Raw genomic sequence first — 16,387 nt, 5'->3', positions numbered from 1 at the left:
GATGTACAATTGAAATACACTATTTAGAAGGAAACACAGAAACAATCAATGGCAATTAATATCTGTAAGAGTTGTATTGAGGGTTTTTGTTTTCGCCGCAAGAATCGCAGCCCATTTCTTCATCATAATCGTTCATTTTTTACAATAATCATATTGATATTCATTATAAATCGTTTAAGTAACCAAATAACCTGATCAAGGAGTGAAGGTGGGTTTTGCATAGGGTCGGGACGCAGGTCGAGGATCTGGATAAAGGACTCAAAAGAAAAGAAAAAATTACACACAACTACTGACCAAAAAAATAATAAACAAACAAAAGAAAAAAGATCTGTAAAAATACAACGCGTCCGAGGACATGAGACGTACGTACACGTACGCGCACGCCACAACATCCCAATAATTACATAGTTACAATTAAAATGCAATCATTCAATAAAAAACACCTATTGCATGTCTCGCTACACACCGCATCTAATCGCAGTCAGACTGAAAAACTGTAACAATTTAAGTACCATGTGTTTCGTTCTCTCGGCTTGCGCGCGCTTGCACTTCGAAAATTTGTACCTTAGACATTGGTGTCTAACATAAGAAGAAAATGCAAAATCAACAACGAATCGGCTCGCATCTGCTTATAAATTAAAAATAAATTACAACACATTTATTTAAGTTTTCAGCGTGACGTAACATTAGATTCTCGTGTAGGGGGTGTTGATTGGTTTGGTTCGATCATTTCGTAGATATAAAAGAAACACTCTCCCCGCGCACGTCTCCAAATAGAAAATACATCGACCAGCGCGATGTACTCTTGCACCCTTTTGTTTAAATTTTCGTGTTCCGCTTAAAAGTATGACGCAAACAGTTGCACACTCGACCTCCGGGGGGTTGATCGGAGTCAGTTTAAAAACGTTTAAATTATAATCTCATCAGATACATCAATTGTTTATCTTTTTTGTGTGTGAGGTGGATGGGGGTGATGAGATCGTGTGCGCAACTGTTTAAACAAATCTCATTGTATCGAATGGACATTATTAATCAATAACTTATTTAGCAATTTACTATACAAAATTGATCCTAATACAGGAGAGATTGCTCCGTTTCGCTTTCCATTTTTTGAAAGAGCTCTGCTCGTATGAATATGACTATAAGAGGCCATCTGAGCGTGGACACAACGCGCGCATCAGAACGCATCGCACGCTCAGTTCTTTCATTCGAAGACAAATAATAATAATAACCCATAGGAACTCAACACTTGCTTAAAATATACTATTCAAACATTTGTGGGCGATGCGTCCTGACGCACTGGACTTTACGTCCACGCGCAGATGGCGTTTTAACGTGAAACATTAATAATATATTTTTATACTTTATATAGTAATAATGATTTCTTGTGTACTTCATTTGTTTGAAAAAGTTCGCTCAATTGGTCAATCAATCAAAGACTGCCGTTCTTTTTTTAAGTTTCAGTGTTTTTTTTTGTTTTTGTGTGTTGTTTCTTGTAATGTTTAATTTTCCGCATTTTTTTCTCAAATTGTTTGTTTGTGATGTAAATTCTACGCTGTACAATATTTCATCTACACACGCTGAGCTGCTCCACATTCGCTGCCCCGATTGGTGATCTCGTAGCGGCGGTTCCAAAACGAACCGCGATCTCAGTTGCACTCCGGGAACCACCGAAAATTGTCAGCAACACAACTAGTTTATTATATAATATTCGTGCCCGTCTGTCAAATACTGTGGGTCCGCGCAATTTTAGAGTTTATACGTCCACTAGCATCACTGGCTCACCGCAGGCGATTTCTTATCAGAGTCCTGGTTATTGGGCGCGCCGCCAGGCCCACCCGGCGGGCCACCACGATCGCCCACGCCGGGCCCGCCCCACGAATTCGCGCCCGGCATCGGTGAGTCGGCGTGGAAGCCGTGGTTGTCGTGATCCAGCGAGTTCGCCGCGTCGTACTGCGTATTCTCCAGTCGCGTGATCAGCCGCTCGTCCTCGTCCCCGAACTCGCCACCCATCAGCGAAGGTTCACCCACTACCATTACGTCCTGCAACAGATCGGAATGAGACCCACAATAAAGCATCACTTAAACACTTTGTAGCTAACGTAAACACTTACTTGTGATGCTAAAGAGAAATTCGGTCCCGGTGATCGTTTCTTGTTGGGCGCGGGAGGCGCACTGTTCGCAGCCCCGCCCGAATTGGAGCCCTTGCGTTTTCGTCTCTTGTTGGGCGGTCGTTGTGATTCTGGAAACAAATTCATTCATCGCATCACCACTTCTTCGTCAAAACCACAAAAGTGCAAATTTATAATATCGTAGACATTCTCTTCGATCGCCTACAAAGTTCGCCATTGCAATTTGGATCCGCGCGCGTATTCTTACAAGGACGAACCGAGCGAGCGGGGGAGTGCATTATAAAATGGGTACCTCTCTTACCCGGCGGGGCAACCATCCTCTGCCACTTTTGAAACAGCGTCGTCTTGAGGCAGTCGCGCGGACTCAGCGCGTACGCCTTGTGTCGCGACATCAGCTCCTGCATGGGTTCTAATATTACACATAGCTGTAACAAACCATAAAATAAATAAATATTATCCACCTCAAAACACAAAGTGTTAGAAATTTATTAAACCTACCCTAAGATAATTTAATGTTGAATTCGTGATGCCCTGTCGCGTAATGTTTTTGGAGAGCGGCTCCAGCATGGAGGGGTCCTGCGAGGAGTGCATTCCGACGACGGAGCGCGGTATCAGTTCGCGGTGCGCGCGCACGTTGAACAGCCACGACTTTATCCGCATCAGGTCGTCGAACGTGAACTCCAATATGAGGCGACCTTCTGTACACACCTAAAAAAACACAGACGCCATTTTAATATGCATCATTTGTGGTTATGTGCATTTCACTTACCGTTGCAAACAGTGGTTTGCCGTGATGCGTAATCATCGTGCATAGATCACAGTCGAGTGTAATACTAGTATTATGGAAGGATTCTTTCGGGTGCTTCATATTGTAGTACAATTCCGTCACTCCGCCCTCGAATATGCTTCGGAAATACCTTGGAATCAAGGTCCTTCCTATTGCTGCTCGAACAAACACAATTATTTTTAATTATTCCAACATAATTCACAGAATAAACATACTATATCTCTTAGGTCCATCTTCTAAACAAAACGCTAACGTCAGGGAGGCGTCATCTTCGAAGAACTCGGTTGCGAAGGAGTCCCACCACAGGTTATCACACTCCTGAATCAAATTTAAAAACAAAACACAAAATAAGTAAGCATAAAAATTGTTTACTTCGATAGGGCCGTGGTAAGAAGAGGTAATAAGTGTCACGATAATTACATTGCTTGCGCTCACCTCAGTCCTCTGCTGCAGCCGCTTGTTGAGTTCGTAGATGCGGTAATCGGGCTGGCCAAAGTATGGCGTCGGTCTTCTCGGCACGGGCAACGATCTAAAATCACAAATTCAAAAATAAACAACACGAAATTCCGTAAATATTCAAGTAAAACCGATGACATCCCAATAATCGCGATTGAAAACATGAAAATTGGTCAGTGGTGTTGTTGATTGCGCCGCGGACCGAGGAAAAGATGTAAGGATTAGGATAAAGGAGGAAGGAATCAACAGGTCCCTGCGCAAAGTGGACAAAGTTTCATTTTGTTCCCCATACAACCATAGGCAACCAAAACAAAACAGAACAAAATAAATGGTTTAATATTATCGGTTGTGTAAAACCATGACGTCGTGTGCGTTCCCGTTAACACGTGTTGCGTGTTATTATTTACAATAATCTAAATTTACGCTGTAGGTTTTGTAAATGTTTACACTAATGCAATGATCAAAGGCGCAGGCGAGAGAAACACGTTGCGTGACTGCCGTCGACTAAGCGTAATCCGATTATAAAATTAGTTTACAATTAACATGCATAATTAATTAATGCAGCGTGAACGAAGGCAGCGAACTACTTTCGTTTTTCTATGCGTTTATTACCTAAAGTACGGATTACCAAATGGCGAACAATAGAAGGGATCGCCGCCGCCGCCGGTGTGCATCGGCACCGGACACATCGGATGCGGCCCCATGAGTTGTTGCTGCGTCTGCGGCTGCCTGGGTCCGCCGCTGCCGCCGCCACCACCACCACCAAGGTACAACGGTGGTGGACAGCCGCCTCCCGCCCTCGCAGCAGCAGTCGGACCTTGCAACCGCACCGGCATATATTTACAGCGCCTCGTGTTGTCGCACACTTATAAACAACACAGTCACAATTTTTCCTTTACATCACCATAGCGATGACACAAACAACGCAAATCGATGATGCACGTTGTTGTTATTCAGACGTTTTGTTTATATCTATATTTCAACTTATTATTATATTGCGTACGCATGCGCGCGCGAAGCACATCATCTGTGTGCGATTTTTTTTTTGAAAGCGCAGGCAAAAAGAAGCTGCGGGAGAAAAAATCAACCGCGCGCGCACCACTGCCCCCGATCGGCGGCGAATTTATGCGGCGCCATTGGCGGCGGCGGCGTCACGCATGATACGTACACGCAACGCGTTCGCACGAAACACGCGCGCGAGCCACACTGAGAACCAGCGGCTCAGTGCCATGGATTCCTGCCGGCCCCGGCACGCATGCACACACATACACCCACACACACACACCCACCAACACACAGAGACAGGCGGCATATTCCGGGCGCGATATTGATCACGCGCAAACGAGACGCCAGGGGGCGGCAGAAGGCAGAGCGAGCGAGGCAGCTAGCTCAGCGCGCGCGCCAGCTCTCCAGAGGACTGGATCTGGTCTAGGTGTGTAAGAGCATACCTTCCAAAGGCTGCACACCGTCCGACAAACACACAACTTATACAAACACCCTGTATATCCACACATTTCCACTCGAATAGATTGACATACCGCAACCCTATATACATACATAAACGCGCTCATACTTTGACATGCGGTACAAGCACCGAACTCGCTCTGAAACTCTCGTAACTCAAGCGCAAGTCCTTGACCTTGAAAATTTTCTAATAACAATGAATTTAATTGAAACAAAGTGAAAGAATACCACAAGCGACAACCAGTTGCACTTTTATCATCATGCTCGCGTGCCACAGCGACAGATAATTAATAACGCCAGATAATCAATCAAATCATAAAATCCACCGGAGTAAAACAGAAAACACAGAAAAAAGAAAATGCAAACACTCTGTATGTGTGCGTAATTAATGTACTATATTACGTTGTTTGCTTTTTTTCTCTCCTGTTACGATCGATTGTCAGTTTTTGGGGTCATGTGTGCTTTCCATGTACTAGTTTGGTGTATATAGTGTACGCGCGGGAAAATGAAAACTACCCACGGAAGGAGCGCCGCGTACAACACCCCCTATAGCCGCCGCACTACCGCCCCCACCTCACGCCAACGCTCGCTCGACGAATGATTGATTAGTCGACGTCGGCGGGACTGCGCTCTACGCTCTTCCTGGTCTCTTCGTGTTCTGTTTCCACACGGAGACACGCAGAATGGACAAAAATATGCAGGTCGTGCATTTCCTTTCCACGGAAGCACTAATTTTTATTATTACCAACATACATTAGCGCGGAATATACCGAGTGTTGAAATTTTTTACAAATTCAGAATTTAAAATTTAGAAGTCAATCAGCCGTTTGTCCTTGAAGAAATATATAATTAATATTCTTGAAAGAGAAATATGTTGCATTAAATAAAGTGTATTATTTGAAGAATGAAACAACTGAAAACAAAACCACCGAGATTACGATACACAGGCCAGGCCAGGCCAGGCAAGAAGTGATATCGTGGACAGCGGCCGCGAGGCGAAGAATGAAGAACCATGAAGCTCGAGTCGAGAAGCCAAGCGAACAACGCACTAAGAGAAACAGGTTCTTTCGTTACGTATGTGTTCGTATGTGTTTTATACACAAATGTGTGTGTGATGCACTCGCTGACGACCAACAACGTAAAGTGAAGAAGAGTCCAAACTACTCCACAAAGAATCAACAACAGATCAACGCAGAACAATAAAATTAAACGAAAACTTAAAAAAACTGAAAAACAATCAAACGTACGAGTATTTGTATTTTATAACCTTTATAACATTTTTTCCTCTACCTATCTAAAAGTCTACTCTTTACTCATGAATTTTATTTCTTCTTTTTGTGTAGAGGTGGTTTTTTTTTGCGCTAGAAGAAGAAAAAAAGCAACGGCACCGAGGATAGTTGTGTGCGTTACATTGACTACCACGAGTACAATTGTTACTACCCATGTGGATGTGTAGTAGTGCGAGAGCAGCACTGGTAGCCGGCGGCGTGTGGAGGACGCGGATAATAAAATTGGAGTAAAAAGAGCCGGCCCGAGAGAAGAGGAGAGCAGCGAACACGCGTTGCCGCGGCAACCGTAACGCGCGCGCAACGCAAGGTGTTGTGCACAGGTGAGGAGAGGAGCACCAGACGAGGCCCCGAAAACCCAAACTCAAACCCAACATGAAATATCCTACTTCATATATGCCCACACATACAAAGCCAGACAAAGTGTGCAAGTTATCCTATCCTATGAATATTAATGATAATAAAATATGGAAAATCTAGGTGAAACCAATAATTAATACGTTAAAAAAACGTGTAAAAACAGCGAAAGAAAGTACGAGTAAGAATACACCGTTATAATTTGCACTAGAATATGTCGTAGCAGTCATTAAAAGGCCAGGCCGGCGGCGAAACTGGCAAAACTATTCTACCGCGAGCGCGCGCGCGTTCGCACAATGAGGACAAAAGCTAATTGAATCGCTGCGTTTGTTCGCGTTGTCCGCGCGCGCGGACAAATTGTTTAACGAGCCGATGCGTCGATACCGTCACAGGCAACTTTCAACTGAAATAACCTAAGAGAAGCGCACGGCAATTTCATTCTACCGCTACCAAAGTCAAACTCAAACTAAAACTCAAAAACGGTACATGATTACCTATACAAACTTTTACAATTAAAATAAAACCACATTGTATGTCACCAATAAGTAAACAATAACTCCCACAAACTTTTTACTTCACCATTAAGTCAAACACCAAAAGATTAGTTCTAAAAACAAAAAATTCCCCGAGAAATCAATTTTTAATTTTTGTCCCTATGCTTTGACTTGCGGTACGAGTATTGAGTATGCTTGTTTACTGCTGCTGGTTTATCCCATTCCACGCTTAATGCTTAAGTTAAGACACATAGATAAGGACGTGCAGGGAATGCGTCCTGCGTCTAGACACAGGCGCAGAGATAACGCAAGAAGAGTATGCGCGCAGCAGTCGAACAAGAAGAGTCAAGTTTAATGGTGATTTATAGTCGACACATTAGACACACTCGGCTGGCTTTTGAAGCCTTCTTCCATCGACAACCCAGCAGTGCGCGCGCACACATACACATGCACTATGCACACGCATACGTGTGCGTCGCACGTGGAATGTGGAAAATCGTTAAAATTCCCTTGACTGCAAACATTACAACATTACCAACAACACAAAAAGAATACTCACAAGTCATCAGAAAAACAAAAAAAAATTAATCCCAAACTAAAAATATGAATATTTTTTGGGTTTGGTTATTGAGAAATGTAGAATTATTAGTATTAGAGTGGAGTTCTGGTAGTGTGGTAGCCAAAACGATCGACACTTATACACACATACACAGAGGAGAGACGTGAGCGCACACAGGTCGAACAAAACAAAACGTACGCCGCCGCTGCCGCTGCTTCTGCTGCCGAAGAACTCTTTCTTCGCGACGCTCGCGCGACTCGCTCGACGAGTTTACGCGCGCGGCAGCCGGCCAGAACGGTCGATCACACCGGCAGCCGCGCACACAACAACCACCAGGAGACGAGCGAGCACAGCTCAAAGTCGAGAACCTACGTAGCACAAAAAACTAAAAACTAACGGCAAAACAATATAAACTCAAAAAAATCAAATTCTAAAGTAAAATCAACGAAGAAACAAATAATTTCTACGTGTCTTCATATTTCATTAAAAATTAAAACAAAAAAACGTAAAAAATAAAATTTTGATTTTTGTTTTGGGGAAAAAATGCGAGTTTTGCGCGCCAGGCTGTACAGAAGCCGTCGTGCCGGCATTAAAGCGGAACAACCATTCGAGCGCGCCGCCACCGCCGGCGGTAAAATCAATCCCCGCCTCTCTTACACTCGCTTCTACCCGCTGCACACATATGCAAATACGCAAAACGCACGTTTTTCCAATGTCGACCACACACACACACTATATTTATATGTGCATGTGTTTAACTAAGAACATAACACGTGCCGTGGTGCCAATGAATGCCAAACATACGGCGGTGGCGGCAGAATCGGAGACGGCAGCGACAGCCTCGATCTCCCAGTATACACATGGCGCCGGCGACTAATTGAGATGATCGCCACGACGCACAACACCACACACACACACTGTATGCGTAGATCGATACCGAATCGATTCCACTTGCATGTGTGGCATAGAAAACCAATAAAAGTTAAAAATAGTTGCGACTGGTGTTTGCTCAACACACAACTCTCAACACATGCATTTTGTGTCGCAACTAAAACACTACGAGAGAGCGAAAAAAAAAATCGATGTAAAAATATCCATATTGTAATTAATCAACCTGTCAAACTTAATCACTTACCGTGTTTACACCCCCAATGAAAAGATCATTAGCCCCGCCGAAGGAGAAGAGCGTGACATTCTACATTAATACACACATACGACAGACACATTCAAACACAATTAGCACATTTACTTGGAAAATCTACCCCTTTTCGCGCGTACTGAGAGATAAAGAAATATGACGCTGGAACCTACCCCGTCGAGGATTATTACATCATCACCCTCATTCTTTTTGTGTGTGCAACCCTTGCACATGTGTTCAATGGCTACAGATGACTAAGAGCACTACCAAAGTTGGAGATGCAATAGAATACAATACAAAAACACATACTACACACATGCACATGCAGATGATTATTGAATTACACCGGCATTCATTTTCATCCCTTACAAAAGAAAAAATAACATACAGTGTGTTTAAATTATATCCAAACACAATAAAAGCATAAAAATAAATACCCTGTATAATACAAGAGAAAAACCCGGTACATTAAGACGGTGTGTGGAGGTTGCGGGGACGCGCGGAGCAAGGCGGCGAGATGATGAGACCCCCAAAGGGTGAGTTTTCACGACCAGAGGGGTTTCGCTCGCCCCTGCAGTTCTGCGTGCTGCTTTCATTCCAGTCGCACGCACACACCACCGCCGCTATAGCGCTTTTCTTTCCTGCTCCCAACCACCACCCACTGCGCCACCCTCTCGCCGAGAGCAGATATTACGAGGGGTGGCGGTGGCGGCAGCGGCAGTGAAACCTAAAGGCGAAGAGCCCATTCAAACCCACGCTACACACCCACACTGTGCAACAGCAGCAGCAACCCCTCGTCGGTTTTCATACCAAGGGGTGGCTGGGTGGATGATGCTGCCTGCCACCTTCCACCCCTGGTCCCTCTCTCTGTGCACACCCTCCGACATCTCTCCCTCATCTTGCTTTCTGCACCACTTCTCTTTTTCGCGTGTTCCAGACTATGTAATGTAGCAGTGCGCGCGCGCACATTTTATTTATCATCTGTCATAGGCCGCGCCGCTAGAGTTATTTTAGTTTATCACTTTACTGACCTACATACACGCCAACCCCCGAAAGATGCAAGCCGGAACATTTGTCATCTTGTCACACGGCGGGCGCTGTTAAGTGATACACGACGCAATTAGCACAATAATTAATCGTGTGATACCTTCACGCCGTAAATGAGGAATTAATCAATTCGATTTGCATATTCAATTCAATTTAACCCAGAGTCTAGGATGAAGAAGAACAAAGAAGATAAAAAAGTTTATTTGGTGCGAAATCCACGTGTAATTAAAAGGCGTAATTATCAATTAAACGCAACACCACCATCGTCGCTTTATTCTCTTTATAGTGCAAATTAATTAACTGAATGTGTTTTTTTTGCATTGCACTTGACCGCAACTCTCAGCGCGTACAAATTACCAAATCTATCAGCGACTTTTTGCAGGCGCAGTTTCTTCTGGCGTGCCTTTTAAAGATTGATCACGATTGTGAATGAATGCTGCAGCAAGTGCGAATCCATTCGATCCGTAAATGTAATGGCGCGTTTTTTTACTCTCACCAGAGAGCAACATGTGGATGGATTGCAGAATAGATCGAAGATATCTTAACTCTCGCGCAAGTTACAAACAAAGAAAAGAAAAAAAGAATACAAACGCGTTGAATAAGTCATTTTCACCATTTCTACACGTGTTTCAACACGTTTTTCTGTAAATTACTTCATTTTATTTTACATTACATGACACTTTTTTGAATCTACGTTTTAAATATTATTTTTTTGCGCGCGCGTTTGATGCATGTCTGTGTGCGTGTTCGCGCGGATGGCGCCCCCGCCGTGAGCCGCAACCATCCCCCTTATCGCCGGTCGATACTCGGAGCGCGGTCGCGGCGCGTCGTGCGGTCCCGGCAGCAACTCCTACAACTTCCCAGCCCCTGTGTACGCGTTCCAAACGCAAACGCTTCGGAAATTATTTCGAAAAAATCTCGCATGTTACAACAACAGACGCGTGGATCTTGACGACATAGTTCATAAACACCAAAGCTTTTTTTTTTATTGACTCTTGGTTATAGCGCGTGGGTAAAGTGTGTTAAGAGCAATGCAAACATGCGATAAGAAGATAAAGAGACAATCTAATCAGCGCACCAGGCCGAACGCATGTTCTTCTGTCAATAAATCTCTTATCATTGATCGCGCGGGCGTCAAACAAGCGAATTACTAACACACTTTGTGAATTAAACATTTTTAAAGACTTTTATGCATAACATATCGATATCATCGGTTTTACTTAAAAAATAAAATGTTTTAATGAAATTTTTCACTTACCCCTGATCCATCCTATCGACTGGATTGGGCCCTGGTCCCATCTGCCCCGACATCATCCCATGCCCAGGTCCCATCGGCCCCGACATCGGATGTCCCGGTCCCGGCCCAAACGGCGACCCCGGCGGCATACCAAACCCACCGGGTCCCCCAAACGGTTGTCCCGGTGAAGCAAAATGCGGATTACCCCCAGGTCCACCCGGCCCCGGCCCACCGACAAACGGTGGCCCCGAAGACCCGGGTCTTCCATACGGTGGACCACCCGCCGACGGCGAGCCGAAAGGTCCCGGCCCCGGTCCATTATACGGTGGGCCGGCACTGTTTGGCGGCGGTGGGAAGCCGGCATTGCCGACGCTCTGCGGCCCCGGGCCGGGACCGGGCGTCGACGAGCCGGAGGGTGCCGGCGAGGCGGTGTACTGCGGCGTGGTAGAGCCGGGCGGTGGGCCGCCACCATACGACGGCGCCCCCGCCGGCGAGCCGGCACCACCCGGCGGCCCCTGGAACGGCGATGGTCCTTGAAAGCCGCCGGCGCCACCCGGCCCCGAAAACGAGTTGGCGTTCGGCCCTCCGAAGTTCTGCCCCTCCGAGCCGGGCGGCGGTCCCTTCCAGTTCGTGGCGGGGTCTTCCAGCGTGACTGGCAGCGTTATGGGGGGCGCTACGCGGCGGCTAAGGCCTGCAACACACAATCGACAATCATGTGTTACTGCTGATAACACGGCGTCGTGTAAACACAACAAGTGAATAAATACCAACATTCATACAAACGACCTTAGCATACATACAACACAGAAAAAAAAACATGAAGTTTCTAGAAAACGTAAAACAAAAGAAAAACAATGATGGCGGGTATAGTTGTTTATCGTAAAACAAAAGCCGGCGCGACGAAAAACAACGATCTTCGACACAAGTTTAAACTACTGCTGGTGTAGGTATGAGTGTGTATGGTAGGTAAACAAGCAAGGATGAGAGGTTAGGTAGAGCCGGGTCGAGCCGGATTGTAAGTACCGTGTGGCCGCGGGGCAAAATTCGAAGGAAGCCCGAATTCTTTTCCAAACCACCACACGACCAACGCGTTATATGGTTTGCGTCCCGGCTACTACTTGTTGCCAACCGAAACAAAAACGCAACGACGACGGCCTCAACAAACAAATGCTATCGCTAGTGTAGAGAGTATGTGTGTATACGCTTAAAATTACATTTATTTTTTCGCTGTCCGGCGCGACCTTGTCTCATGCTGGCGCTGCGCGGCGGCTCACGCTCGCGCGCCACTCGTAGCGTTCGCGTTCGACAGCACGCGCAACAGCGTGCTCATGCTTCTTCCTCCTCCAGGGGTGTCGGTGGCGGTGGCGGCGGCTTCTTCGTCGGCGCTAGCAGGCGATGCGCCGCATCCGAACATGTTTCGCCACGCACCACGCGCGATACATGTGCGAGGGATGTGTGTGCACACACCACACAGTATTATTCACAATGCAATTCTCACTCTCAACACACAACAAAAACACACGCACGTACGCACGCGCCGCGCACACATGCACTGTTATTAAATAATTTCAAACAACACACACTCGACAACGACGACGGAAAAAATTTGCTGTTGGTATATGCGCGAATCGCGGCGACCCCGAGTCCTCCCGTGGCTGGTGTGGCGCTCGCGCCGCGCTAGTAAACACCGCCGTGCTGCGCTGCCAATGGCGCATGTTTGCTGCCGGCCATCTTTGAAAGCGCGGTGCGCGCACACGCCGGCGTCGTCGTGCAGCACCCTGCCTTACCGACAACCCACAACACACTACTAACGCTATCTTCACACTACAAAACAATAACCGAGCGTGGCGTAGACACGACGAACACGCACGATCCGCGCCGAACCTACAAACGTGTATCCACCGGCGAAAAACGCACACAAAAAAACAAAATTTTGTTTTCCACTGACACAACCTGTGATTGGCTCGTGGATTTTCCGTCGCGCTCTAGGACGCATGTAAAGCATGCGTGGTGCATTTTTCGCTCTGTCGGTGGTGGTTTGACAGTGTCACCCTAAAAATCAATAAGTTGGCCGCCCCGCGCGCGCGCGCCCGCTCATTCAGCATCGCGATTATCATCACGTTCGCGTTCACACGCATGCGAATGCATGTGGGTGAGTGAGAGGGAAGGCGATGTGTAGTAGAGTGCACTCACTGGTCGGGAAGGGGACGGCAATGGGCCACTTGCACTCCGCACACATTCAAACAGCGCACGCAGTATACGCGAGTGTGCGAAAATTTCACGAGTAGGATGGGGGCGTGTGAGCTACACGGACGTGTCGCGCGACTGTCGCACCTTTGCACAACTGTACCAATATACAGAGTGTTTAAAATATTTTTTTTATTAAAAAAATTTTAAAAAATATTTATCACTCTGTATTTAAGGTAAAACTAAAAATCGAAACATGTCAATTTCGCACAACTCACCAACGACGCTCATTGCTTAGCGGGCGAATAATCGCTCGGTGAATAATCCTGCGTGCGGCGGCGGTGGTGGCTCCTTGTGGTCGTGACGTGCCCGTTGGTGCGCGTCCGTTCCTCCTCTTCCATCACATAGATGCGCTGGCGGCGGGTCGGCGCTGACGTCGACGCCGACGTCCGAGCGAGCCGAAGCTGCCCTTGCGCCTACAACAACTACTACTCGCGGCGGCCGCCGTGTCGTGCGCTCTCGGCTGTTGGGTGCTGGTGTGTCGTCGCTCACCGCACTCGCGTATCCTCATCTAGCATTTAAATCCAACGCCGCTGTCGGCGTTCATCGTCACTCACTCTCTCTGCGCTACCCAGCGACACTTTTTGTTGATTTTTACACACGCACTCACAAAACACGCACGCGTTTTATTTCAGACGCTCTTCGCAAGAAAAACAAATGCGAAATACGGCGCGCGTTGATGAAATGGCGACGGGCGCTTTTTTGCGCGCTGCGAGTGTGTGCGATTTTTCTGGCTTTCCGCACGCAAAACGCGGCGAGTCGGACGAGTCGGTATCGAACCTCACGAAACTCGAGCCTCGCTGCGCTGGCGCTCGCCGGACTAAAGCCGTCGAGCCGCTGATGCCCGAAGCGCTGCGCGACGCCGGCGACCGCTACGATGTCGGCCGAATGTTGCCGATGAGCCTGCGAACTGCGGTCGATGTGCATGTGCACCACACGCGCATGAGAATAGTGAGTGTGACCGTGTTATGCGTGTAAATGTTGAATGTCGCACTGGCTGTGCTCTCTGCTGCGCTGCTTGACTTGATACCGTTGATTTCGTCCGTGCGCGTTGTTCGCCAGTGCGTTACACAGGGCCACAAGCACTATCGCCACCATTCAACTTTCAAACTTATCAACTTATCAATTCAACGTCACGTTCGCGACGTTTAGAAAAGACAATATTTATTTGTTTTACTTGAAAAAATATTAAAATTTATGAAATAATGATGAAATTATAAAATATTCACATGATTTTTACGCTTTACAACAAAATTTTATGATTTTAGAATCGTTTTTGTTAATACTAACATAAAATATTGTTTTTAAAGAATATTTTAAAATTTCTAAGTTAAATTTGTGTCGAAAGTAGTAAAATTCTATGCCAATAAGTTTATTTACAAATGGTAGCTGTGTGAACTCCGATGTGTGTTCACTGAAACAAATGTACATTGCTCACTGCGAATTTAATACCAATAACTGCGTCGCAGCGCCATCTATGTACGATTCAGGGAGTTACATTTAAATATGGCGTATGTTGATTGTATTTAATATTTATATCATTTTTAACATTTTACCAGCTTTTAGTCATCTATCCCGTCAATTTCGACCACATCTAATCGTATTACATCGTCTTCATTCTCGTTGTCATCATTTGACAGTTTCTGTGTGGTTATATTCTTATTTTTCGCCGCATCATGCACAATATTATCAGATATTGTGTCAACCTTTGGTTTTTCTTCGATATTTTCACTTTCTTCATGTTTCTCATCATTAACTTTATCAGTTGTTTCAGAGGTTGAGGAAGTATTAACTTCTGGAAGTGGTATTTCACTTAAATTAACTAAATTCTTAGCAGTTGCATCAGTTGAAGTTGAAGATGAACAGGGCTCAACTAAAATGTTCCTAATCAGTTTAATTTTCTGCGTTTTCTTCTTTTCTAACGGTGATTCTTCGTTTTTATTAATATTTTCATCATTTTCTTGTAGTTTTTTGCTTGTATCTGAGTCTACATTTTGATTTTTCAATGTTTCTGTCACAGAATCTTCATTTTTACAGTTTTCTTCTGCTTCAGAATCACTACTACTGATAATAATCTCATTTATCGCCGGTGTTTCAATAAAAATAGCTTCATCATCTGTATCATCCAAGTTTTGAAATGCTGCTACTGCTTTCTCAGCTGCTTCCCTAGCTTTCTTATCTGCTTCCAAAACAAGTTGTGATCTGATTGCTCTTGCTCGTGCTTGTAACTCTAACAATTCCAACACACTAAGAAGTTTATCATTTTCTAACCCAGATGATTTCTCAGGTTTACTCTTGTTTTTCTCTGGTTTTTCTTTATCTTTCTCAACTTTAACTTCTGTTTTGATTTTTGTACCATTCTCATGGTCATCTTCATGTTTAATTTTGTGTTTCCGGCGGCGGCATTTCCTCATCATCTTTGGATCTTCTTTTGTTTCATCAACAAAACAAATCTCATCATCTGATATACTATCCAGTGAAATAATATCTATTTTGTCTTCATCTGATGAACTGCTTTCATCATCTGCATTTTGTCCTTCAAATATCTTCTTCAGTCTTTTATTGGAGATGCCAAGGAGTTCTTCTAGCAGCAGTGTGTTGATTTCTTCCATATCCATCTTCTAAACATCAAATATACATTATATTCTACATAATTTAAAAGATATTTAATATACCTTTATTGCAGGTGGTGCAAGAGCTTTGATTTTCTTCAATTTCAAGATTTTTAAGACTTCTTTCATGAGTCGAACACGATCATTACGATAGTGAAACAATTCATGCTCACTATCACTACCGGAATCACTCTGTGACTGCGTACGCTTTTTACTAGCCTTTGATTTACCTTTAACACTCATTTTCTGTTTATGTTTATCATGAATTTCGTTGTAAACAAATAAAACACCAAGAATGAAAGTAAAATGTATGGTTATGATCTAAAATACTTCATAATCTCTAAACTAGATGACTATATGAATAATTTCGTTTAGAAATGTGTTTGCTGACTAATTCAACAGAAAATGTTAAAATAAATAATAATTTAAAGTAATCATGGTCATAATTGTGGTAAAAATCATAATTTTGTTCCTTTTCCATGAAATAAATAAACCGAACGTCACTAGGTGGCGCTGTATGAATGATATTTAAATGACACTACAGAAAAACCACAAAACTAAGTTTTTTTTG

General features: G+C 44.8%; 2 protein-coding genes across 6 annotated transcripts; both read right to left on the bottom strand.

The window, feature by feature from the left end:
* Nucleotides 1-55: 55 nt before the first annotated feature.
* On the bottom strand, nt 56-14,032 carry Chi (LIM domain-binding protein 2 Chi). 5 transcript variants are annotated; one of them, XM_065313580.1, is made up of 9 exons: nt 13,423-14,032; nt 10,979-11,648; nt 3,340-3,448; nt 3,135-3,237; nt 2,902-3,074; nt 2,631-2,840; nt 2,425-2,557; nt 2,115-2,242; nt 56-2,043 (listed from the first exon to the last, which is right to left on the bottom strand). In XM_065313580.1, exons 1-9 carry the CDS (start codon nt 13,433-13,435, stop codon nt 1,774-1,776), a joined length of 1,809 nt encoding a protein of 602 aa, XP_065169652.1. In that variant the 5' UTR covers nt 13,436-14,032; the 3' UTR covers nt 56-1,773. The 5 variants fall into 5 exon arrangements, with proteins under 5 accessions (XP_065169652.1, XP_065169649.1, XP_065169650.1 ...); XM_065313577.1 differs by lacking the exon at nt 13,423-14,032 and adding an exon at nt 12,172-12,771; XM_065313578.1 differs by lacking the exon at nt 13,423-14,032 and adding an exon at nt 12,172-12,771 and having other exon boundaries at nt 2,434-2,557.
* Nucleotides 14,033-14,716: 684 nt separating this feature from the next.
* LOC135801079 (uncharacterized) lies at nt 14,717-16,332 on the bottom strand. Its single transcript, XM_065314446.1, has 2 exons — nt 15,880-16,332; nt 14,717-15,825 (listed from the first exon to the last, which is right to left on the bottom strand). Exons 1-2 carry the CDS (start codon nt 16,057-16,059, stop codon nt 14,767-14,769), a joined length of 1,239 nt encoding a protein of 412 aa, XP_065170518.1. The 5' UTR covers nt 16,060-16,332; the 3' UTR covers nt 14,717-14,766.
* Nucleotides 16,333-16,387: the final 55 nt, after the last annotated feature.

The sequence above is a fragment of the Atheta coriaria genome, unplaced genomic scaffold (genome assembly GCF_025399875.1).
Source record: "Atheta coriaria isolate IRGN ID8LTWV9N9 unplaced genomic scaffold, Caltech_Dcor_3.1 hic_scaffold_10_pilon, whole genome shotgun sequence".
NCBI classification, from domain to species: Eukaryota; Metazoa; Arthropoda; class Insecta; order Coleoptera; family Staphylinidae; genus Dalotia; species Dalotia coriaria.
This window is presented reverse-complemented; position numbering and strand designations above follow the sequence as displayed.